This window comes from Coffea arabica, chromosome 2e (assembly GCF_036785885.1).
Source record: "Coffea arabica cultivar ET-39 chromosome 2e, Coffea Arabica ET-39 HiFi, whole genome shotgun sequence".
Taxonomy (NCBI): Eukaryota; Viridiplantae; Streptophyta; class Magnoliopsida; order Gentianales; family Rubiaceae; genus Coffea; species Coffea arabica.
This window is the reverse complement of record NC_092313.1, coordinates 74,182,831-74,209,659: the sequence shown is the minus strand read 5'-3', so window position 1 is coordinate 74,209,659 and position 26,829 is coordinate 74,182,831. Positions and strand designations below refer to the sequence as shown.

The window sequence follows — 26,829 nt, the reverse complement described above, 5'->3', positions numbered from 1 at the left end:
GTTAATAGTCAATTGTTGCTACTTGATTGGAAATTCTTTGAAAGCACGAGTGTGAAAAAATACACGTATTGGGTTGCGGTTGAGCTATGTTTTCCAATTATTAGGCAGAGATATTACATTATCTTCACGGTGGCCCTTGGAGTTGTAATGTCCAGTTTTGCAGCAGCACTAACTTGATCTTAAACCATCATTATTATGGCTGTTACCCTGAAGCAACTAATTATTCCATGTATATGGACCCTTTCTTCAGGAATTTCTTCATGGCCCTCCCTGACAAGTATCTTTCCGCTATAGAGCTATCATATCACCTTCTTTTTCCTGATACCTGAGTTGTCAGCCGTGGTCGAATACTGAGATCTTGAGGGGGTGCAGCAAGCATCTCAATGCCAACTAAGTCCGATAACGTTTTGACAAGAAACTTTGGGCGGGATATGCAAAAGGGAGATCAAGGCTTGAATTGGACGATAAATGAAGGAAAAAGAAAAGCAATTCCTGGAACAATTTTTTTATGGACAAAGTTATTCTCCAATCCCATCGCACCATGTTAGAATATTTGAATTTACATCATAATCTTAAGTTGTCCACATTTAAGAAAATGTCATGCAGTTATGTGGAATGAAAAAAATAAAAAAAGGATGCCAAATAAGATGGATCAATCATTGTATGAGATTTTTTGTAACCCTCCCACCCCATCCTTACATCCTTCCTTCCCCAACTGTCAGGTACAAAATTTGAACCCCGAATCTGACGATGAAGTTTTGAATGTTTTGAGTTAATTTGTTTTATAAATCTTTTACATATTTTTAAATTTTCTATTTTTTTCCTAAATCGATGGCTTGAAAAGTAAAAGGATACAACATGCTAAAAATTATATATATAATTGTTTGTATTATTTTTAAGTTGGGGCAAAAAGGTATTATCATGGTTGTAAATTATTGCAAGTTATTTTTAAGAGTATTATAAATCATTCAGAATTTTAAGTAATTTAACATTTCTTGTTCGGACCAAAGATACAAAAACTATTAAAGAGTGATCTTGTCATTAACTTTTAAATTTTCAGTACAAAAACTATATCAATCAATTAACAAAAATTAAGAGATAAATTTAGTGTATTATGATAATTAAGGAATCACCAAAAAAGGGCAAATTTAGAATGAAATTATATTCTCTCTCCAAATATGAGTTTTCAATATTATATTTTGAAATGGGTTTCAAATGTTACAAAAAGTTTAAAATATGAGAGCCAAATGAGATTTTTTGAAATTTGAGAGCACCAAGTGAAACTATCAAAAACCTCAGGGAAGGTTTCTGAAATTATCCCCGATTCAAAATGAAGAGTATTGGGAGAAAAGTGTCCAGGGGCAATTACTGTACAAGTTAGAAATATCACTAATGTCGCTATATGTTTATGCAAGCATTAGGCAATTTGGAAAACCTAATTATAGCTTCTTCTTCTTCTTTTTTAATGTACTAGAAAGAAACAAAAGTAGCTAAACATCGTGCACATGTGGTGGGATCCTTTAAACATGATTGCATATATTTTGGGCGGATGAAGAAGATCCCCCAGGCTATAATGGGTCAAGTACAACCTAAAATGGTGTAAGTCAACAAACAAATCGTTGCCGTCATTTATGGAACCATTACCAGTACAAGGTTGCATGAGATTTATTAAAGCTGTTAGGGGCAGTTTGCCTGTTTTGAGTGTGCTCTCCAGGTAGAAATGGCATTAACAAAAAGTGATCTTTAAAAAAGTGAATGGAAAATAAAGGGATTTTATTGATAAGAGACACGGTAGACGACAGTCATGCAACAGTTTCGAGCATTTTCTTGTCCCTGTGTCTCATTTCATTTGTCATGTACACCAGGCTTAGTTTTCATAGAAAAGTTTCTTGCCTTTCTTGCTTATTCATACACTATTGTTTCAGGTAGATTAATTTGGGATAGGCTACATAGAACTCCCATAATTGAGGTTCAATTGAATTAAACCAGACGTTTTTCTTCTAACCTGAATTCTTGTGTTACACTGGATTATCTTTTTTTTTTTTCTCTTTTGGGACTACTTTGAATTTAAAACCTAACAGCAACAACAGTAATCCCTCCCTGTATATCATCTGCATGCATGGGTAACTTTGCCGTGAAAAACAAAAGAGAAAAAGAAATTTCTTACTTGAAATTTCAAACAAACGTATTGATGGCATTGGCGTCCGACGGAGAACAAGCCTCACAGGAAGGAAATGTTTTATATTTTTACCCAGTGATGCTCTGAAATTGAAGTTTTGGTTTGACCAGCCAAGGTAGAGACAAAATGTCAAAATCTCCTTTTGTTTCCTTGTGCAAAGATTCTCCGATGAAACATTAGTTTTTGAGGATGGTGTCACTGAGTCAGCCATGGAATTGGAAGATTAGTAGACTAGTCATTTTCTTTGTTTTCATGTTCAAAAGTAGGTTGCAACAGTCTATCTTCAGCTAGTTGATCAATATAAACTAAAAGCTAGCTCAAGTAATCAAGTGAAAATTGACTTCTTCTTTTTTTTTCAAAGTTTTTGGGATCATGCATTCATCCTCAGGGTGACTAAATGCTTTGAATGTATAAGCTCTAATGAGATGATTGACATCCCAACTTAAAAATCCCAACATTTCCCCATGGAGAAGTGCTTTTGTAATCAAACTGTGCTATCTTTTCTGGATTGAGGGTTTTGAAGATCAATTAGCATTATAAGTTACCTAGCTGAACTTCCTTTGCTGCATAATTCAATTCGAGTGGACATGGAATTTTTTCCGCACTTTCTTCTAGTGATACATGGCTATCTTTTCAGCTGGATGGATTGAGGAAGAAGAAAAACCATGAATGTGATCAAGCAAGCATCCCTCAGCTTTTGATGATTCTGGAACTTCACAAATCGATAACGACACCTGAGATTGCAAAGATCAATTGGAGTTGAAATCCGCTGAATTTGGCATGTAGAAAAACAAGCTACGAGACAGATTTTGTACATCAAGAAAACCGGACAAGGAAATAGCAGGCTGCACTGAGTTGATTGAACAAGTTTTGGAGCTTGGAAGCTTAGACCAATTCATGCACCATGTCTCGTAAGCATTTTGAAAGTCATAACTGCACATTTTTGTGAGGTGACCTTATTTTTCATTTGTTTGTTTGTCTGTACGATCTTTCTCAATCTAATGTGTGAGACTTATGCTTGAAACTTTTCGACAAACAGCCAAAGAGATTCCATATATATAGCTTGTATCTCGCTTTCCTTTATCCAAAATTCACTGTTAACTAGTTTAATTTAGTAGAAAAAAAACATGATCTAACCACTAATAAAAGCCATAAGCTCTAATCTATACATGATCATTACCTCATCTATTAGCAGGGCTAGGCAAACCCACGTTGTCTTGACTGAGACGACTGCTTAAGATTAATCTATAAGGAGGGAGAGAACAAAATGTGACTGAATAATTGAATGGACAACTGAATTCAATGGTAAACCTACAATGTTCAACAACAACGTTCCTGTTGTTGATAACAGGAAGATAACACCTGATGCGAACATATATTGATATTTTAGTAGAATCACGTCTGAGATAACTACAATGTCTTTGACTCAATGGATTAAGTCTTCTGACTTGATTGTATAATGTTAAGGGTGTCATGGTCGAGGTCATTGACAATTTAACATCATGCTACAGTGTATATGAGTAAAACCTTATATTTTACTAGGTAATTAAATTTTGTCCTACTATAAACTTCTTATCTTTGTGATGCGAACATTAAAAGCTTCCCTGTCATTTTTAAGAGGTCAATGGTGGGATTTCACCTCTCTATTGAGAGCACTCCCATTTTTTTTTTTTTTTTAAAAAAAAAAAACCAACCGTGGAACTTCACCTATCTTTTGATGACTCGACTACGTTAAATTGCACACCCTCATTTAGAACTCGAGGCCTATTGATCATAGGTTTTAGCAGTGTCCATAAGCAAAATAACGAGATTAAAAATTAAGTGAAAGGGTCTGTCTAATGAGTGTTTAAATGGGAATTCGTTAAGATGTAATTAGGGTGTTAATTTTTTTATAAAAAAAATAAAGCTAATTAAGAAAAATATATAAATGCAAGAGAAAGTAATAATTAAAGCATTTCATATATTGATAATTTTACTTACCACTTGATGACTCTACTAATTGACATTGTACACCCCCATGTAGGACGCAATGGGACCTAATAATTTGTTACAGGTGAAACATTTTAACAACGTCAAAAGGTAAAATAATGAGATTAAAGTTGTGCAATATGAAGCCTTCCTTCTCAAACATTAATGAAATATTTATCAAACTAATTGAGCTAATTGGTTATGGGGATTGGTGCACGAATTTTCATTAATCACTTTTAATCCCATCTATGGTTTGTTAATAGTAGATATTTCAATAGTTGTGGCTGGAAAATAATTCCCCGGCATTCAATAAAAAAAGAAAATAATTCCCCGTTGCATTGGAAAAAGACGGCAAAATTGGGTTCCGTAACAAATAATTGACGGACAATAAAGCCCAGCCAAACGAGAACTAATGGCATATTTACACGGTTAATAAAACTTCTGAAGTCTTGTTGGGCTCTGCAGGCTGGCTCAATTGAGGGCCTGTGTTTTTTTTTTTTTTTTTTTCATGTTTGGTCTGAAAATACAACTCCTACAAACCCCATCTTCCAAATTCTACACCAAAAACATCTATGTTTCATTATTCAGAAAAAATAAATAAATTTTTCATATAAATCTAAAAAAAAATCTATAAAACTTGGAATTAGTTTTCGAAAACTTGACAGTGTGTAAAGGAACAATCTTTGCGAAACTCAAATACACTTCTCTTTTACTTTTATAGCTTGGGCAAACAGCCCAATCAGGAGGGGAAATGACCCAACAAGGCCATAAGACAAAGATACTGCGGTAGGAAGATATTCAGGAAACAATCTTCATCATCGGCCTGGGCAAGGGATTTATGCACCATTAGTTTCTGATTATCAAGTTGAAAAGCAATCATAATATTGGCAAACTAGGGGGGGCAGTATCAGTCAGCTTGGGTAGGTGCTTTTTTTTTTTTGAAAAAAAAAAAGAAGAAGATCAAGATTGGTTTCCACTTATTTCTTTAACAATTTGAACCCGTGATCTCTCGATTTTAGATGAAACGTTTTACTAACTAGAAACGCGTCATCGTACAGCTTGGACAGTTCAATGAGCGGCGGCATCATTTTCAATTTCATCAACACATCCACTGTTTCACTAATACTTAGAGGTGGCAATTTGTCCCAAGTCCCAATGGGTTACCCATGCCCATGGGGACTTTGGGCGGGATGGGTATTGGATTTTGATATTGGGTTTAAAATGGGACAAATCCCAATTGTACCCATTAATTGATGGGAATACTTGGGAAATACTTGGGTACCCATTGGGCTCAAATAACAAGGGCTCTGTTTGGTTTAGCTATTTTTGGGGGGTATTTTTGAAATATTTTATTATAGCAGTGTATATGAAAAATTTTTACTATAAAATTTTTTTGTTTTATTTGATATACTAATATGGATGGGATGTTTTTTGAGTTATTGTATATTACTGTAACATTGTATTTGAAAAACTTATTTTTTGAAAAAATAGCCAATCCAAACGGAGTCTTAAATTAAAAAATTATCTTTAACAATTTTTATAGCCATACTAGAGAATATAATCTAGTAGTTTTCCTAGTCATTATCCACAAGAATTTTCAACATTTCAGTCAATTTAGACCTGTCATCTTTGGACAATGATGAGGATAAATATTCAACACCTTAAGTACCTTGGTCATCTTGATATATGTTGGAATATGACTGTATATCTATTTTTTCCTTTATTTGTTAATCCAATTTTTTATGGGAATCCTGAGTATAAAGCACTTGCATGTTTATTTAATAAAACTAAAAAAAATTTAATATATAAAAAATATTAAAATTATATAAAAAATAAAAATGAATTAAAGGAAAAAAAATATGTAGAAAATAGATTTGGGTATTGGGCGGGATCAATCTAAACCCATCCCAAAGTGATCCCGCCCAAGTTAGTCCCAAAATACATATGGGTAAGGTTGGACCCAAACCCATATGACTCGGTTCCATCACAAACCCAAGCAAATCCCGCCCATCCCGCCCATTTTGCCACCTCTACTAATACTTACCGCTAAAATTCACACCTCAAAGTCACCTGATACGCATTCCTAGTTGTAGCATGAATAAGTATGCAGCATAGTCAATTGAAATTAGAATGTTACCCGGAAAATATTGCAGAATAAAATCTTATTTAGTGTATCAACCTCCAAAGACAACATTCAGGAAACAGAGAATCATGTGTCTCTTTGCTTTACAACTTGCTTATTTGCATCAGAAAGATGTTCATTTCAGAGTTAAATCATATGAGATGACATAGCTTTCCTAATACCCTGTGGAGCTGAAGAAGCCAGTAATTCATCCACAAGATTGAAGGACGAGATATTGTCAAATTACAGTGCAATCAACGCATGAAATCATCGAATTGTACAGGAGAAAGTAATGGTTTGTTTGAGAAGAAAGCTTTCAAATTCCCGACCACGAGATCGTACAAATCCTTACAAGATTCCTCTGTGAAGACGGCAGAATGTGGTGAAAACACAACATTATCCAATTCAAGCAGCTCTTCAGGAACATTAGGTTCATGTTCAAAAACATCCAACCCTGCTCCTGCAATTTTTCCTTCCTGCAAGAACTGCACCAATGCCTTCTCATCTATGATGGCTCCACGAGCAGCATTAATAATTACTCCTTGCCTACCTAGTGCCTGGAGAACTTCCCTGTTGATCAGGTGATAGGTTTGGTCATTCAATGCACAACAAATAATAAGAACGTCGGAGTTGGATGCTAGTTCACAGACATCAGTATAAAAAGGGTATGAAACAGAAGGCTTCTTCTCCCTGGATTGGTATGAGATTTTGGAGCCAAAGGCCTCAAGCCTCTTCGCAACTTCCCGGCCAATCCTACCCAGTCCAATTATGCCAACTCGCTTGCCTCCCAGCTGCAATCACAATTTTGTAGTCATTGATATTGAATTGAAAAGGTAAATCACACGACAATGGAATTTTCAGATGCCTATAGGCAGCGTTGGCTCTCTCATATGCACCCTATAGGAATTTTCAGATGTCATTGATATGCACCCTAGAATCAGTGAACCTGCCCAGTATCCGTAGTCATTTTTGTTTACGGTATCAAACACAGTGGATTTACACATCTCATTTCAGCTTAAATTGGTAATTTACAGGAAAAAGATTGTGGATAAATACATCCTGCCAGGAATTCACAAATGCAATTCGAGTTGTCTTCCCGACGAAATTTAGGATATCAAAGGCTAAGGTCACAAAAAAACTCAGAATTGGATTCAAGATGCATTGCTCTAGTTAGCATCTCCTTAGCCACTCTCCGATGATTACTTGTATGGCCTAAATTCCTAGCGATTCATTCAAGTTGGAAGGCTACAGTTTTCACATGATCAGGCATAAGCTAGTGTCAGCTATTAGCACATAAATTTGGGGTCCAGCACTGGACAGCCAACATTGGGAGGAGGACCTCTTGTTCAGAAAAGAAAAATCAAAGCAGAGACTCTTCACATTTACCACTTGCAAAAGTAATTCTTACAACTTGGGCCGCCAAATAGAAAATACACAATCAAGCAATAAAACAAAACAAAACCCTCGCGGCCCTACTTAAGTGTACTTAACTACAAGTAGAAATACACAACCAAGTAGTAATAAAATGAAACCCCTACTACTTAATTATCTCAAGTATAATATACCAATGAAACTTAATAACGCATGCCAGACGTCACAAACATCACTATTGACTTCTTCCCCTACAATCCTCAACAATCACAATGGAAAAACAAGTACTATTGATGGTTAAGGCACTGTTTAATAACTTAATTCAGTATTTAAAATTAATGGATTCAGGTTTTAACATTTTCAGATGTATTTGATAACCAAATATAAAATATCTGAATTAATTAAATAGCACTGAATTTATTAAGCAAAATTTGCTACAAAAAATAAGTGATAAACTATTCACTTATCACTTAATATGATACACACTCAAATGTGTTAGACTAATACTTAATAATTCAGTAACTTAATGAATTCAAATTTTAGATTTCAATTTGCAGGTTTGAGTTTTGTCAAAAGCACCCTAAGTCTGTAACTAAAAATTATTTTCACAAAGAAGTCAACAAACAGGGATTAACTTCCAAATATAGCTCACATCAATTCCCACGATTAAATTATTTCGGTTAATTGGGTAAAGCCATCGAAAGTGAGTCTCAGTCATATCTTCATATTTAATAATGAACACTGCAATACAAGTGCAATGAAGCCAGCGACTCAGCTGCAGCATTAATTTTGTGACACTAAGCATCTTACTTCTGCTGGAAACTAAAGCTATATTCAGTAGTGCAATTACGAATATCAGAAGCCGAATTTTATCATTTTTAAAAGGGCAAATTACACTTTACTCCCTTGTGATTTAGTATTTTTTTCCATATAACCCTGCTACGGTTTCAAAAGCTATACATAACCTCCTCATAGTTTAGATTAAAGTGTCAAAATGACTGAAATGATCATTCGTAACAGAATAACCTAAACTGTCAAAAATACCCTTATGTAAAGTTGAAAATTATTTATTAACCAAAGGAGGTTATGTGCATATTTTGAAAATCATAAGGGGGTTATATGGTAAAGTATTAAACCATAAAGGGTTATATGATAAAATATAAAACTCGACGTGGTTAGTGTGTCATGTATTTATAAAGGGTAATTTCGATATTTAAAAAGGTGCCGTTACGAATGGTCATTTCCGTCATTTTGACACTTTAATTTAAATAATGAGGAGATTATGTATAGTTTTTGAAACCGTAGAGGGTTACGTAGAAATAAAAAGACTAAACTACAGGGGGTAAAGCATAATTTGCCCTTTTAAAAAGGATGTTGAAAATTAAAGGGGTGCAGAAAGATGGTAACAGACAAGGACCTTGGTTGCAAGAGGATAATCTCCTTTAACAGGCCAGAGCCCAGTTTTTAGAAAGCAATTAGCAGCACTGATTTTCCTCAACACGTCAACCCACAGCCCAACTGCCAAGTTGGCTACATCGGCGGAGAAGACAGAAGGGGCGTAGGCCACCGAAATACCGCGGCGGCGACACTCCTTAAGATCAATATGGTCAAGGCCAACGCTGCTGGTAACAACGAGACGGACAGACGGTAGAAGGCGGAGGGCGGAACTAAGGTACGCAACGACGGATGAAGTAAGAACTGCCGTTGTATTTTGTGCATGTATGGAGAGGAACTCTTCCAAGGGAATAGGAGATTCCCACGGTTTAAGCAACATGAATTTCTGTGAAAGATGCTTCTCGTATATGCGAAATATACTTGGCGGACCTAGGACTAAGACTTCGGGAAGATTTACTGATAATGTTTGGTTCGTGTGAATTTGAGCCATGAGGCTTTTGAGTTGAGGATTGAAACTTAGAAAGTAGGAAGAGCAGCCTAATGGTACTAACGGGGCATTTTCCGAACATTAATTAATCTGGCACCGTCTCTACTGGAAAAGAGGGTCCCGTGAAGGGGCCTCTATAGGGACCTCGCGTTCCCTTTTGTTGTAACGTCGACATAAAGAAGAGAGCAGGGTCACTCCGTTCCAAAATTACTTAAAGGTTGAAAGGAGGAATCAAATTATTCAATACCCTAATCGAATTCAGTTTTTGTAATAATTTGTTCGAATTTAGTTACTAATTAATCAAATCAAACACGAACAGTATTTTATATCTAATAACTTTCAAGATTAAAAAAACTCATTGGAGATCAGTTCGACAAATAAATCAGTCAAATTTGAATAAAATTTCAAATTCATTAAAATAATCAAACAAATTTGAATATTAAGTTGTTTGATTTGATTAGACTCGTTTACATCTCAAAAAACTACTCATCAAGTGCATTACTTGACTTTATGGGTCGATGATCAAATCTTTATTAATTAAGCCAAACTCGTTCGTGCAGGCCGAGTTTATAATAAAAATTTCCATCTCTGCTTCTTCTTCTTCTTTTTTTCAAGTAGCATCATCTATATTGCCGGGACTTATAAATTCTTACATGAGATTTCAACAAATCAATCCTCAGTTAATGTGATTGGTTAAAGAATTTCACAGACTTGAGCTTCACCACAAACCATTTAATAGGAATGCAGTCAAATCACCTCACTTAGCACTTCCATGGAGCGAATGGCCACCAGATCATATCACAATTATCAAAAAGTGGTAGAAATGCACTTGCCAGTATCCGGGTTACCTGCCATTGAAAAGATGTCCACGAGGGGGTGGGACTAGGGAGAAAGAGTTCACGCTTCACAACCATTCCACGACGCTTTTGAACGAGAATTGGACATGTGTAATTCGATAAGGGTGGCAATCAAGTCGGCCTCGAGAACGATGGATAACGTTGACACTCGACTATAATAGGTAACCCCCTTGATAATCAAGGGGTGTCGGATTGATATGTCATGTTTAGGGCTGCAAACGAATGGAGCTGCTCGCGAGTCGAGCTCGATATTAATCGAGATCGAGTCGAGTTCGAGCCGGCTCGAGCCAAACTCGAGCTCGAACTCGAGCTCAGAATATTAAGCTCGTTAGCTCGCGAGCTTGAGTATATATATATTTTTTTTATTTTTATTTTTATTTAATAATAAAATTACGTATATTATATATATACATTTTTTATTTTTATAATAAAATTACGTATATATCCTTAATATTTTATTATTTATTAAGAAAAAAATATTATTTTATTTATTTTTTAAAAAATAAAATAATTATTTTTTTTATTTTTTTCGAACTCGAGCTCGACTTGAGCTCGGCTCGACTTGATTCGAGTAGAGCTCGAGCTTGAAAATTGCCGGCTCGTCGAGCTCGAGCTTGAGCTTGGTAAAATTTAGTCGAGACTCGGCTCGATTAGCTCAAAACTCGACTCGACTCGTTTGCAACCCTAATCATGTTGACACTCGAATATAATAAATAACCTGCTTATCCAAACTTATTAACACGTACGACTTGTCAACTCAAATATAATAGGTCATGCTACCTAACCTAAACACGAACCTTCAGGTTCGCAGGTCAACCAAAATGACCAGTTCTTACATGAACCATAATGATTTCAATTTCATAGAAACCAAATGACAATTTGGAGATTTGTGGTTCACCGAAGTACCCAAGCATAATTCACATAAATTCAATCTGAACAATCCAAACAAATTGTTGCCAGTCAAATACAAGTTTAAAGTTAATAAATTACAATCCAAATCAAACTTGTGCCTTTAAGCGACAAGCAAGAAAGATGTATTAAGACAAAATCGCAGTTCACTCATTAACAGTTTAAATAGCTTCAAGAAAAGCACGAGATACAGAAATGAGAAGTTTGCAATTTCATTTTCCGATATCAACAATGTTGCAATTCCATTTTTTTTCCCAACGCCGCTGTTTGATTGAACGATCTTAACCTACGAGAGCAACAAATATTACATTATGGATGTTAAACCATGTTCAAAATCTTTATGCAATACACTTAATCAAGTTTGAAACTGAACTCACTATTCACCAACCATCATGGATTGGAGATTGACCACTTTAGAATTTGAATTCTCAATTATTATTGCATCAGCCTCGTTTTTGTTACTATTTAGAGGCATGATGTTTTGAATTATATCCTCCAAATTTATATTTAGAGATTTTGCATTATAAGGATGAAGAAAATGTATGAGTGACAAAACTCGAACAGTAAAATATGTAAGAAAAAACTTTATGTACCTTCACCTTTATCTTCAAACAACCAGTCCTTGATGCAAACCAAAATTTAACAATCTGTGATGACAATGAACTATGAAATTGATCTAGAATCCTACCACCAAGTCTAAATACAGATTCAGAGACAACTATTGACACTGGAACACATAGAATGTCCCTTGCTAATTCACTCAAATCTGAAAATCGAAAATATTATGATTTTCAACAATCATAAACATTAATCTCTGATAATCGTTTAACTCTTGATTCATCTAAATATAAGTTTAATTAACTTTTTGATGTATTAGAGGCAAATTCAAAAGTATCAAATTGATCAATTTCCTACATAAGTTACAAAAAAAGATATATTAGATATGATAATAAAATAAAATAGTTAAAAATCATAATAACAATCATAATTTTATAAGGCAATAAAATAAAAAATTTTAATTTTCATACCTCTAAAACATTAAATGATTGGTTGTCTTCTCGTCTCTTAGCTCCATGAGAAGACATCTCATTGCTATCTCGAAAGTATAGTAGGGGTGCATCAGATATGTTGGAAGTCTTCCCATACTCATTGTAGGCATCAAATAGTGTATTTCTGATCTTGACTAGCCCATCGTTCCTTATGTTTTAAAAGAAAAAAAAATACAAGTTAAGTGAGTGGCTGCTTTGCCTTTGGTAAATGGACGTGCATGATTTATGATGCGGGCACATAACACTTATTATTGGTGCATGCAGATGTATAATGCTACAGAGAAGAGTTGCAAGTAGTGGATGGGAAGTTATGAAACTGAATGGAGGGGATTGAATGCATGACACCAATTTCAATGTATCATAAACATTTATTACTCCCTCCGTCCTATTTTGATAGGTGTTTTTTTTCCACACAAATTAAGAAAATTACTTAATTTTATTGGAAGGATGAATTTGGAATCCTACTTTCTTAACATACCCTTACATTAATTGGAAGTTAGTCATACCCTTACATTAATAATTCATAAAAAGTTGATTACATTAAATTCATGAAAAATTGAAAATTTTTAGTCAAACGTTTTCAGTTGCCTAGTGCTCCATTTCATTCTCAAATGAAGGCCAAGGAAGAGTCAGTCAATCATCACTTTAAGCTTTCAATCAAAATGTTTCAGCCGCTTTTTATTTCATTTCATTTTCAATCATCCACCAATAGTGCATTCAAGTTTTTACTGCTATAATTGTCTTCAAATTTTATATTGGGACTCTATAAATATGATAGATAATTAGGCTTAAAAGGCATTTAAAAATTGATAGTTCATCCAAAATTAGTGCCATTGATTTGAATGTTTTACCAGAAAATGTTTCCTCACCTTTCCAATAAAATACTTTCATTGATTTGAATTAACTTCCAAAAGATGATGATTTTCTGGGCAATATGAGATACTCCTTTTGGAGCAAATCTTTTACTTTTGTAAGTGCGATATGGCTCCTGTTCCAACGAATGGAGGCAATACTTTTGTGATGTCTTAATCATGTAAAATCATTTCTCATCAATGTGTATACGATCGTGCATATTAATAAATGAAAATTTAGAAGCAAATGTAGACTCGCTAACCATTGACAAGTAAAACTCCAACCTTGCTTTCTTGTTGTCAATCGACAAATATGGTTTGATTGGATTTGAGTGTGGTCGAATCGATCTTTCTTTGACTCTTTTATGTAAGATTGATTTTGACACATGTAGAGTTTTTGCTCGAGATCTTATAGTTGTTCGACGACGTAAAGAAATGTCTTTCATATCTTCCAAATTGACCTGAATTTTCTTATGACCAACCGTCTTGACAAGTTTTAGAGATAAATTTGGTGGATAAACATTTTCAGCAGTAGCATACTTTCCATAATGCCAAATTCGAGAAACTGATCTTCTAGAAATATGAAAATGTTTTGCAACTTTTGCAATCAGTCCCTTCGGTAACTTTTTATTTCACATTCCTTGAGTAGCACTTCATAAATGGCTTTCTTCATGGCAGTAGTGAAATTTTCTTTTTCAGCGGGTGATGTGAACCTTCTGATGCTTGAATGTCACTTCCAAGAGAGTTAGCGTATTCGGAAAATTGATTCAAATCAATGAAAGTATCAACCAAAGTATTTTGTTGTGAAGATGGATAGATAGGATTATCATTAGGTGAGATATTATCAAGAAAATCATCAGCTTTTAGAAGATAATTCAAATCAATGAAAGTATTTTGTTGGGAATGTGAGGAAATATTTTCTGGTAAAACATTCAAATTCATGGCACTTATTTTGGATGAATGAACTATCCATTTTTATCGCCTCTGTTTAAGCCTAATTATCTGTCATATTTATAGAGTCCAATGTAAAATTTGAAGACTATTATAATGGTAAAAACTTGAATGCACCATTGGTGGATGATTGAAAATGAAATGGAATACAAAACGGCTGAAGCATTTTGATTGAAAGTTTACTTTAAAGTGATGATTGACTCTTCCTTCGCCTTCATTTGAGAATGAAATGAAGCACTAGGCAGCTGAAAACGTTTTGACTAAAAATTTAAAGTGACAATTGATTCTTCCTTCATTTCAACTTTTCATGAATTTAATGCAATCAACTTTCTATGAATCATTAATGTAAGGCTATGACTAACTTCAAATTAATGTAAGGGTATGTTAGGAAAGTAGTATTCCAAATTTATTCTTCTAATAAAATTAAGTAATTTTCTTAATCTGTGTGGAAAAAAAAATAGACCTATTAAAGTGAGACGGATGGAGTAGTATTAAGATATTGAAAGTTTTAAGCATATCCGGTTTAGCTGGAGCAAAGAATTTCAATAGCACCTGATAGCGGAGCAACACTTCAACATTTGAAATGGAAGCAAAGTTTTTGTTTTGCGTCCTACCAAATGCTAAATTGGTAAGGTGTAGAACGCAAAACAAAAACTTTGCTCCCATCTGAAGTGTAGAGTTGTTAATACATAGGATTTTAATTAGTAGTAATATCATAGACATAATAATTTTGAAAGTTATGAATAAGTGCTTGTTTTTTCCTTTCATAGAAAAAGGATGAGATTTAAGAAGTGGGAAAAGAAGAAGGGAAATTGAATCGAAAACCTCTAGACTCTACATCCCGAAAGTTACAAACAAGTTGTTGATGATAAATATACACCAAATGTAAGTTAAGCTTCATTATACTACTTTAGTTTGATTTGGCGTAACTCGAACTTTGAAAATCTTATGATTGGACTATAGCTTTTCCATGACTATTGTGTCTAGCATACTTGGAATTATCTGAGTATTAGAAATCTCATATTGAAGATGTGTAAACATACAATGTCGAGAACATGACCTGATAGCTTTACTTATCAGTCTAAGAATAAATTTCTCGAAGTTAAAATGGCATCGAATGTTATTAAAATATGTAATCTACAGCTTTAATGTAAACTTAATCCTTGCTTATGCATTGAGTAAAATGAACTGGTCCCAAAACACACTTAAATTCATATCTGTTTCAATGCATGTGTAAATTTATCAAACTCAATAAGCCCAATTATATAAACTCACATAGCAGGGGCAATAGTTGCTTTTACATCATAGTTTTGAGCTATTTAGGTGACTGAAAGGCAGACGAGTACTTGGGATTGATTCGGCAACATAGGCTCAAAAGTCGCAGAAAGGCTCGAAGCAATGGTTGGTAGCATTGCACACAATTCAAGAAAGAAGAAACCATCCATCCTTCCCTATCAATTCTTTTCGAGTCTTCACGATCGACCTTGCCTCAAATTGCAAAGTTCTCATGATTGCGTTGTTCATGGACATGCAGCAGATGAAACACGTCGCAGGATGTTTTTGACAGCACTGGGGAAGCATGGGATCATCATCAACGTTGGACGCGGCGGCGCAAGTGTCAATGAAAAGGAGTTGGTTAGATGTTTGGTAAGTGGTGAAATTGGTAGTAAATGTTCGGTCCCATAAATGCGTATGTTCATCACTCACTCTTAAAGCAATCAAACTCACATAATCATCAACTATGATTTTTTCTCATACTTGTCATCACCATCTTTCTAAATATAGATCCGAACGAGAACTTTTCAAAAGATTTCTTGATGAATTCTGTCAACAAAGTATGTTTAATGACAGTTCTGTTAATTTGTCAAGAATTCATTTCTTTGTTGTTCTACAAAGTAAAAGGAAGCCACAAATCAATTTTTCGCATTATGAAACAAAAGAATTTAAATGCAGGTGTCATCCACCTTAATTTAATTGTCAAAGCATGATCAACGAGAGAATCTGACTGTTGTCCTTGGACAAACAGGGATGGTAACTGTAACCCCAATTAGAACAGTAGTTTTACTTTTCTTTCTTTTTTTTTTGTGCTAAATGGCTGTCCAGACCTTCAGTTCCAATCAACGAGTACAACGCAAGAATGAAGATAGATCCTACTCGTCCTTTGGTTGATTTTCACCAACCAATCCCATATTGCAACAGATTTTTTTTTTTTCCACTCCATTTCCTGCAATGAAATAGCTATGTGGCTTTTTCTAAATCCAAAAAGTATGCATACGTGCAGTAATACACTCCTTTGATTGAGAAGTAAGAACCGCTCCCTTTTAACTTTTCTTGATCCAATTACACCTTCCCTTAAATATGGTAGAATAGGAATTGAGATAGTAAGAGCAAGTAAAGTTGCCGATTGACAAAAAAAAAAAAACAATCCTAAAATAGCAAAATTTGAGACCTTATGCTCAATGTTACCCGGTTAGAAAGTACGAATAATTAATGTGACTAAAGCATTACGTAAGCTTAAACGTTCAGATACACAAATACGAGTCTTCTTCCAATTTGGAACTTTCGACGGCACACATGGGATGGGAGGCTTCCTTTTTCAGTCGTTTCCTACTTTCGTTTGATTGGAAATCTCTGCTTCCCCGATGACCCTATGCAGTTTAGATAGAAATGGTTCGGTTTCTTTTCCCTTTTAGTCAAGAGTTAGGTCAGAGACAGGCTTGCCTTCCATACAAGCAAAGGGAATGGGTGGAGAAAATCTTACGTATACCATTAATGGTCAGGTCTGTAAAAACATGATCGACAACTTTACCATGTAAATTTACTTCTCCTCCCTGATGTACAAATTAATGATTTTCGAATATGATGTTAACACAATACATATTTCCACTGGTCTGCTCAACTGCAACAGGATAAAAATACAAGCAAAATAGGTCCTTTATGAGCGTCATTTACAAGAGAGATTAACGACAGGCCAAAACCCTACATACAATTATGAACTGGAACCAAAATAAAGGCTAGGAGAATTTACAAGCTGGATGAGTTGAAAATAATTACATCCACATCTTTCTCAAAACAAAAACAGGGAAATCAAGTAGGAACATAGGGCTCAAAGAGTTTCGCACAAGGATTAGGGTCATACTGCATGATTTCTGCAGCACGTTCAAACTCCTCCCTCAAAACATTGATGCTAAACTTATCAACCACTCGGCCAAGATCATGAGATGTCTCAAAAGGGTCCTCTATGCATATCAAGTGCCGGTCATTTCCAATCCTCCTAGTCCAGTCTTTAGTGCGCTTGCTGTCAAAAAAAAAAAACACACCATCAGATTCAGGGACATCTAAAGCTAATAACCACTCACCAAGATGGCTGTGCAATAATCCAGCACGCAGCCTCCCTTGATCATGAAGATACCTAAAATCAGAAGTCAAACTAAATGTGTCCAACCAGACACTTGGCATACTTGCTCTACCATTAATAAGCTATTAGATGACGTGTGTAAATATACAATTAAAAGACAATAAATAGATACTAGAGAACATTCTATTTAAAAATATTTATCCCAGATCGTGTCTTTTACAAAAATCCCCATGTATAAAGGGATAGTGGACCACCATACCCATGTCTCATGTTTAAGGTTTTTCCTTTTTTTTAATAATAAAGTTGATGCTTCTTAAGTCAAGAGAGTCACTATAAAGAAACCAAATTCTTTTAACAAGTTGGAGAAATTACACTTGGAGAAACATATTTAGACCAGATTCAATTTGCACCTCTCCAATCTCTTCAATTAAAGAAATTTGTGCATCTTACCTCAAAACAGTTCCAGTACGAATGGATATGACATCATCTGCATAATCATGACAATAGGCCCAATAACTGAAGAATGCCCAAACCAACTTAGCAATACCCTCCCGGTTATGGGATCCAAAGCCAATGACGTTTTCCACTTGATCAAAATAAGCACACTCCACATTGTCTACAGTTTCAGAATAAGTGGTCTCCATCCCCTAAGAAAGCAAAAAAAGCATTAAAAACAAAGTACAAGTTCGCATACAAAATTTCAAGCAAACTGCAGATTGCTACAAATAATCCTGTTCTGAACTCCACATTGTCTACAGTTACAGAATCAGTGGTCTCCATCCCCTAAAAAAGCAAAAAAGAAAAGTACAGTTTTGCATATGAAATTTCAACCAAACTGCAGATTGCTACAAATAATCCTGCCCCGACCCCCACCCCCCTTCCCAACCCAACAAAACAAGGAAAAAGGAATGGGACAACCATTAGATGTTTCCCTTTTAGGAAAATTCTTGGTGTAAATATACATTAAGAAACAGCATAATACACCCCAAATCGAGTGCCCTCTTATGCATTGTAAGAGAGAGGACATCCCTGGTCATCCAGAAATGGTATTGAAAAATCATATCCAATATCATAGATAAAATACCCAGCCAACCAGATGTTTTGCTCTAGAGTTTCACGGAGGGAAAATATCATGAGAATAACATTTACTAGCTTTAGTCATCCAGTTGAAAGCAAAGAAAAGATTATAGTACTTCACTCATGTCTTCACAAAAAAAATAAGAAAGGGGCCAACAAAAAGGTCAACAACAAGAACAAAATGCAAAAGACTCGGATAATAGTTTGTGAAAGAACTTGGAAACAAGAGTAGACCAAAGTTCTGTCCCTAGATCATCCACATAAGATGAGATAAATTTTCTCTAGGCCAATGATGAAAGAGATAAATCCCTGGGGAGAGAGGAGGGGGGGGGGGGGCTATAAGGAAGATATCTATCTCATCCCCAGGGTCATTACCCTTTTTTCCCGCTTTTAGAGCTACATAGAACATAAACCTAAGAAAATGAAGAAAATACTTTCTATCACAAAAATTTAACACTTAACCCATCGCATCACAGGATGAATAGATAACTGCAAAACTAATACTCACAGGGATTTGCAAAACACACCTGTAAGCAAGGAAGAATGGCAGGCCTCCGCTGTTGTAAGAAATGAATGCACATTAAGACATACCTGGAATCGAACATTGGAATAAATTGATCTTGCATGAAAGAGAAAGGTTTAAACAACACTTTCAGGAAGAAGTTTTTGCTAACTCACGCATAGCTGGACAGCGTGCCTTGATAAGGTTCATTTACTCCTCTTGTCTTGGCCCAGTGTTTCACAATAAAGGCTAATTGGCGCAGTCTCACATCTATGTGTGCATAATCCTGAAGCAGTTTTGTATTAACAACAGCCAATACATTGTTTATACATATGTCACCAGAGATACCAGTTGCTGGATCCATAAGCTTGACTATTGGCACCCTGGCACGAGTTAGTGCCTGCAGAAAGAGACAAATAAAATTCCAAATCAAAATGCATGCTAATGTCTGTGCTCACCAGAGAGAGTGAAGAATTGGCAGCACAGAAAAACCAGATGTAATACAGCACCCAGGTACATATGTCCTCGTCTTATAACGGGTCAGAACACATTAATACTTCAAGCATACCTACAGATTATGACATCTAAGTATATACTTAATTCATATCTTCTGTAATTCAATTTGTAATATAGACATGAAAACGTCTATCAGACCTGCACATTCTGGAGATTGGCTGACTGCAACAAGTCAGCCAACTTTAACAAAACCTGAGACTTCTTAACATTAGCATCAGCAATTCTGAGACAAACATCAATGTCACTTTTTGAAAACCCAAAAGAGTTGGCACAAGATCCATAAAGATCCAAGCGAGCTTCAGGCCATTCTTTACTGACAATATTCTCTAATAATGTCAACAACTGCTTTTGCTTTGCCTTCTCCTCCTCTGCTGGTATCAAGGACTCATAAATCGTAAGGAAAGGAGCATTCAGCCCATCTATGTCAACACGACATGCGACCTCACTTCTCATCTTCCTCATCCTCCGGCCTAGAGGCCACTTTCCTCTCTTATCAGATCTGTAATCCTGAACATGGAACATGTGCATCATTATTCACAGGGAAAGGGAAAGAAATACTAAAAATTAAGCCAATCATGTGCACACACAGAAGTACAATGTCAATAGGAAAAGATTAGTTTCCAACTGTTAACTTCAAGCATCAACTCCACAAAGTGCCAATGATATTTATTTTTTCTCCTTTTATGAACTTTGCCAGCAGAGGCACTTCTTTTGGACAGTTCCATGGGGCAAATCACGAGAACTGTCACTAAGAAATCTCTTATTAAATGCAGCATCTAAGAATGATAGGCAGAAAACAGGGGTGACAGTTACTAATAGTTGTTTCTGCATTTAATTTTCAACCGTCTTCCGGATTTTGCTTTCTTTCAGATTCCTAAAAAGAACAAATTGCAAATCATATCGGGACACCAAATGGAAAAAGGTACCAAATCTTGATGATGGGATGAGGAAGAGCTTTAATTTTTACTTATACAACTTATACTTCAGAGATAAATTGCTGAGCACAGACTACAAGCGATTGTAATGAAGCATTAACTCATGATGCAAGAATGATTGTTCCAAGCGCAAGTCAATCACCAAATACAATTGACAGCCTACTACATTCTGTACCATGTTTTTGGAAAGGAGCACAGATCTTGCTCAATAAATAGCATAAGAATATTTTACTTCAAACAAATAGTTCATGTCCTCAGTTTAGTCTATAAAAACTCAGCACCCTAATGAACAGGCATCATATTGTAGATACTAAGATGTAAATCAGAAATTTATCAACGTCCAGAAGGAATCAGGTGCAAATCTCCTTGATCTAGCATATTCCTGAGCCTCTCTATCAAGTAAACACCTGTCAGATCACTTCACTCGTTTAGTTTGCAAGAAAATGTATTCCAGGACTCAATCCACCTTACATTATGTAGTCAGTGAATGCTTCTCACGGAGCAAAAGTTTTTCAATGTCAGCCTTTGCTTCATGATAGATGGAAATTTACTTCTCAAATACATATGCTAGAAATTTTAACACAATGCCAGCCTCGTCGTGTCTAATAGTCATTAACGGAGCCGTGACTTTTCGACCCATATTTGGCCCACGTATGGTGATTCCTAACCTTATTGAGGAATGTAAGTTTAAATTGGCTAAGATACATGTGTCCAATATAATATCAAGAACCGTGCTTAAGTTACATCTTAACCTTAGGCAACATAAGCACTAATTTATGAGTAAATTTCCAACTCCACATTCAATTGGTTTCATATCCTCAGATGCACAAGTCTTGGTCGCAATGCAGTCACCTCAATAAAAGACTTCCACGTTGGATCCACTATCCACATACCATTTCCACATCCTATATTGAAAAAATTAGAGGCGAGGAACACTAAACCCTCCAAACACCACATGGAATGAAGAAATTCCACAAACATCGATGCAAATATGCAAAGCGCGAAAGATTATCCCTGAATCCCTAAATTTGTTAGCTTATAAACTAAATCCCAAAGATTGTCAAATTTCTTTCAGTCGCTACAAAAGAAGAAACAAGAAAAAATATTTGATTTTCTTATAAAAAAAAAACTCACGTACAAAATATTTAAATGAATTCCATCGGTTTTCCCTATTTCTTCTCTTCCTTTGGTCACTAGGAGATTTTTTCAGAAGAATAAAAATGCTCATGGATTTTGCCCTTTCTCTAGTTCTTTGGTCATCCATGGTAAAGAACGAGAAAAATAAGCACATTTTTTTGCGCACTTGGTGGAGAGAAGACAGAAGAAAATCCATCCTTTGCATTAGATTTTTCTAATTTTCTTAAATATTAAGGGCCGAGCCGTATAAGTTTTAGCCTATCGCAATTGTGAAATAGGAAAGATTCTGACATGGATAGTGCATCCCATGTGGAAGTCTTTTATTGAGGCAACTGCATTGTGACCGGGACTTGTGAGACTGAAGACTTGAACCCATATTCAACTAACACTTGTAAATAACTAAGATATCATGAGCAGTCATGTATGTTGCTAGATGTCAGGGGATGTAGAAGTTTAACAGTGAAATCCCTATCAAATATAAATTTGCAGCATGATTTTATGTTTGTGGGGTCAATATAAGCGAAAGTCACATCTTCCCCAAGACCACAGAGCATAAGAGTCCTCGTCCATCATATTTCACATTCTCCTTTTTAGCATTTGTTACCAGTTTTTAACTTCTTTCCTGTGCACCGATAGTCTGCTCACGTAGATCTATAAAAATTACTTCATTCTAAATTAGGCTGAAAATTCGTAGAAAGTTCCAAGCTACTTGTTCGTCAATGTTGTAGCCAAAAGGTCATGATCAACCGAGTAATTGCACCACCTTCGTGCTACATAAAGTACTCAATTTCCAAATCTTGGAGTTGATACTGTTTTAAAGCAAACTTAATCAAATAGTTCAACATTAATGATGCAACTAATAGCAGGGATAATTACTCAATATCTTCCTTTAAATAGGAGTATCCTTTTCTTGCTTGTCACCAGCAGGTGCCAATCGTACATGCTAGAGATAACAAATCCAGAACAAATCCATTGCAACTTACTTAAAGAAGGAAAATGGTGAAATATGTATTACATAATTACCTTATCGCGAGAAGAACCGTGACGTTTCTTTTTATCACTTTTCTTATCTGATTCGTCTTCAAGGCCCAGAGAATCCACAAGCTGTTCCTCCAAATCATCAAAATCCTCGTGACCATTATGACCATCTTCTTTGCTATTCTTCCTCCTCCCATTACCAAATACTTTCCCACCCTTACTATCCTCCTCGTGAAATGTCCTCATAGGGTCCTCAACATCAGAAGCTGAAACTGACTGCAATGTACTTCCTGGAGGAGAACCAGGGCAATCAAGCTGAACACTCAACCCTCTATCATCCAAACAATCACCATCATTTCCCGCTTTCCTTGACAAAAATCTCCTCTCCTTCTCATTCTTACCACTGAGAAACCTGGACTCTCCGAAGTTACTCCCAACCTTCTGCCCACCATGCTCAAAACCCTTCTTCCTATTGCCGTACTCCTTCCCACTCATCTGCTGGCCAATAAAACCTGGCGGTACTGCTGCCCTATGATCATTCCGATCAGGCCCTTGTGAACCCCAATACCCAGTCCCTCTACTACTGGTATCACCTCTGAAATTCCCATAACCCCTCAAACCACTAGAATGAACTCGCTGGTCAACTGAATTTCCCAGGAATTCAACTTCAAAACCATTCAATCTGCCAACGTTCCCCTCCAGTAGTGAAACCCCCAACTTGCTCTTTTCCTGCTGGGATACTAGCAAGTTTTCGCCAAAATTCCCATTCAGTAACACGTCATTACCCCTCAAAGACCCAAAAATGATATCTTTTGGGTCCTGAGAATAAGCTGAGCTGGGGTTGGAAGGATTTCCCAAGTTACCTAATTTTCTAATATCGTTCCCCACTGCGCTGAGGTTAAACTGAACGTTGTGTTGCTGAAAGTTGCCCTGATTGAAGCCCGGCGGAGATGCCGAGGAGAAATTCGAATTCGAATTCGAATTCGGGCTCGGGTTCGGGTTCGGGTTTGGGCCAGGGTTGGGTCTATTAGGGTTTTGGAGGAAGTAGCTGTGGGGGACAAAGGGCGGTGGAGACTGGTGGTGGGGATGAGGCCATGGCGGCACTGGACCATTAAAGAGCTGTTGGAAGGGGAGGGTGCGGCCGACAGCGGCAACAGCGGGGTCGTGAGGAAGAATCTGGGCAGGCGGCGGCGGGGGGAGTTGTGGTTGTGGTTGTGGCTGTGGGGAAGGGGCATGCTGAAGCTGGTGGTGGTGGTAAGAGGGCTTTTGAAGGAGTTGGAGAAGGAATTCTCCGCCGTCAACCGGCGGCGGGGCCTCGCTTCCACTGCCGGCCATAGTTGAAGTAGCAGAGGACTAAAAGAGTTGGAGAGGCAGCAGATACAGTAATACTAGCAGCAAGCACTACACGCCATGGGTAGATGGGTAGATGGTGAAGTTGGATGGGCAGATCGGATCAGAATTGGATTAGGAAATTGCGAAGCAGTTTCCTTTCTACGAGGAGGAACTCCTCCATTTTGATTTGAGTTCTGCTCCTCTGCTCATCAACTTCTACTCGTCCACTCCTACAACGTTTCTTTTCTTTTCTGTCTTTGAAAAGCCTTTTAGTATAATCAAAAGTGCTCCAGTAAGTAGCGACCGTCAAAGTAGTACTACTATCAAAACATCGTGTTTTAATTTTTTTTTATTTTTTTAAAATTCAATATCTATTAATTAAATAATACATAAAATTTAACATACTCAAAAATCAAAATACACAAAAAAAAAAGAGATTTTTTAATTTTCTATTATATATTATTTTTTTGAAATTTTTATATTTATTTTTTATTCAATTAATAGTTATTAGATTTAAAAAAAAAGAGTTAAAAATGATATTTATAAAAGATAAATTGTAATATAATAGAATGTGGGTTAGAAATTGATAAAGATAATGTAACAGAAGATCCGTTGAATTTTTTTTTCACAGGCTTGAAAAGCCTATTATAATTAAAAGTGCTCCAATAGGTAGCAACTGTCAATGTATGGGGAAATATAATCCAAAGGATAAACCCAAGCTAGTGCCTCTTACTATTTCCCACAATAAAACTAGTGCTGCATTTCTCGTATCCGCCAGATTGGCAAATAAGTTTTGTGAGTGTTTGCCTGTAACTTTATTAGTATAACTTACTCTAGAAGTCGTAAAAAAAATTTTAAATGAAAATCTTTTTTTTCTTTTCTTTTTTTCTTTTCTCTTTTCTTTTTGTTTCTTTCTTTTTTCTTTTCTTTTCTATCTTCTTCTTCTGTCTTCCCCATCGCCCTCTCCCTCTCCCGCCGAAAGTTGCAACAATAGAAACAAATTTTTTTTTCCTGTCTCCTCGTCTTCCCCCTCTCCCTCTCCCCTTCTCCTCTCCTCTTCCTTCCCTGCCACCTCTCCCTCCCCTAAGAGAAATTTTGGATATTTTGAAGTAGGGAAAATCGTTCAAAATGTTTCTCACATTTTACAAGATAACTTTTTTCGTCCCTCACTTTTAAAAGTATAATTTTATATCCCTTACAAATTCACATTGACCAAATTTGGTACCTACCTAAGTTTTCGACTAGTTTTTTGTCTGAATCCACCACGTGACTTGCATGTGATCATTTTTTAAGGATAAAATTGTCAAATCAAATTTTTACATAATTTGATTCATAGTCCATCACATTTCACAAAATGAATTTTTTCGTCCCTAACATTTTACAAAATGAATTGTTTCGTTCCTCACATTTCAAAAAATGAATGTTTATATTCCTCACATTTTTCAAAAATGAATTTTTCATCCCTCATTGATCATGTATACGAATAGTTTTATTCCACGTATATGTCTATTTAATTTTATCTGAACAGTATGAATAACATGTAATTTATCTCTATTGGATTTCATCTAAACATGTTAATCGTAGTTATACACATGCTATTCAATAGATATATATATAGGGGTTTAAAACTAATAATTTTGTTTGAAACCCGTATATATATTTATATGATTTCACCATTTGAATCTATTCAATATTTGTGATCTTCTCTTTTGGTAATAATTTATTTATTGAATTGTATAATAAGGTCATCTAATTAATGGGTCCTAACTCGAATTCTATAATTATGCTAACAAATTTCAGTTTAAATCTGAAATTTCTATTAAACACTTTTAAGACCAACAGTTGAATTACTTGCCTTGTGATTGTCTTAAAATTTTAAAGTGTCAACCACTTATTTCTCTTTGTCATACTTTTCTTTTGTTTACTTTTCCTATCCAAATTTAATTCGATAGAAACACTCGATAATATTTAGGATTAAATGCCTTCTTTATTTTCAAATTTCGAGTAAAAGAAAATGAATATAAGTGAAAAACTAACAATTTTTTTAAACCCATATATATATATCTATTTGATTTCACTTGAGCAGTACGAATAGTATGTAATATATCTCTATTTGATTTCATATGCTATTCGTACTATTCAGGTGAAATCAAATAGATATATACATGAATTTTTAAAAAAATTATTCATACACATGATCAATAAAGGATGAAAAAATTTATTTTGAAAAAATGTGAAGGATGAAAAAATTCATTTTGTGAAATGTAAGGGACGAAAAAATTTATTTTATGAAATGTGAGGGATTATGAATCGAATTATATAAAATTCGATTTGATAATTTTGACCTTAAAATATGATCACGTGCAAGGCACGTGGTGAATTCCGACAAAAAACTAGTCGGAAACCTAAGTAGGGACCAAATTTGACCAATATGAATTTGTAAGAGACGTAAAATTATATTTTTAAAGATAAGGGATGAAAAAAGTTATTTTGCAAAATGTGAGAGACGTTTTGAACGATTTTTCCTTTGAAGTATGTAGTTTAAAATTTTAAGAAATTTTTTAAAATTACTATAATTAAAGTTGTCAAAAAATTGGTAGGAGACAAACTTGGCAAAAACTCACTTTGCCAAACAGGGCAATCAATTGTTAATGGACTTTTATAAATTATAATTTATCATACTATGAAAATGCAAGATATTCCACCTAAGGGGAAGCCAGGCGCCCCCGACCCACATATCCAGCTAGTGCACCCGAGGCAGCACAAATTGTATTTTTACTCCATTTCAAGATAAATGAATAATTTGACATTTTATTATATCATTTTTTGATTCAGTTACTTCATATTGAAACTTT

General features: G+C 35.4%; 2 protein-coding genes across 2 annotated transcripts; both read right to left on the bottom strand.

The window, feature by feature from the left end:
- Nucleotides 1-6,340: 6,340 nt before the first annotated feature.
- LOC113733081 (glyoxylate/hydroxypyruvate reductase HPR3) lies at nt 6,341-9,678 on the bottom strand. Its single transcript, XM_027259225.2, has 2 exons — nt 9,058-9,678; nt 6,341-7,060 (listed from the first exon to the last, which is right to left on the bottom strand). Exons 1-2 carry the CDS (start codon nt 9,523-9,525, stop codon nt 6,524-6,526), a joined length of 1,005 nt encoding a protein of 334 aa, XP_027115026.1. The 5' UTR covers nt 9,526-9,678; the 3' UTR covers nt 6,341-6,523.
- Nucleotides 9,679-17,051: 7,373 nt separating this feature from the next.
- Nucleotides 17,052-24,268, bottom strand: LOC113733080 (UTP:RNA uridylyltransferase 1-like). Its single transcript, XM_027259224.2, has 6 exons — nt 22,688-24,268; nt 19,731-20,099; nt 19,253-19,476; nt 19,102-19,165; nt 17,948-18,144; nt 17,052-17,437 (listed from the first exon to the last, which is right to left on the bottom strand). The coding sequence occupies exons 1-6, from the start codon at nt 23,975-23,977 to the stop codon at nt 17,227-17,229; spliced, it is 2,355 nt and encodes a 784-aa protein (XP_027115025.2). The 5' UTR covers nt 23,978-24,268; the 3' UTR covers nt 17,052-17,226.
- Between the last annotated feature and the right edge of the window lie 2,561 nt (nt 24,269-26,829).

What these genes read in the sequence shown, in the direction of transcription:
- LOC113733080 (XM_027259224.2), bottom strand. Translation starts at nt 23,977, where the DNA reads ATGGCCGGCAGTGGAAGCGAGGCCCCGCCGCCGGTTGACGGCGGAGAA. An exon ending in GGCACGCTGTCCAGCTATGC is followed by an intron (nt 19,166 to 19,252) that starts GTGAGTTAGCAA and finishes GTTCGATTCCAG; the next exon opens with GTATGTCTTAATGTGCATTC. An exon ending in CGTACTGGAACTGTTTTGAG is followed by an intron (nt 17,438 to 17,947) that starts GTAAGATGCACA and finishes TTTTTTTGACAG; the next exon opens with CAAGCGCACTAAAGACTGGA.
- LOC113733081 (XM_027259225.2), bottom strand. Translation starts at nt 9,525, where the DNA reads ATGGCTCAAATTCACACGAACCAAACATTATCAGTAAATCTTCCCGAA. An exon ending in ATTATCCTCTTGCAACCAAG is followed by an intron (nt 7,061 to 9,057) that starts GTCCTTGTCTGT and finishes TTGTGATTGCAG; the next exon opens with CTGGGAGGCAAGCGAGTTGG.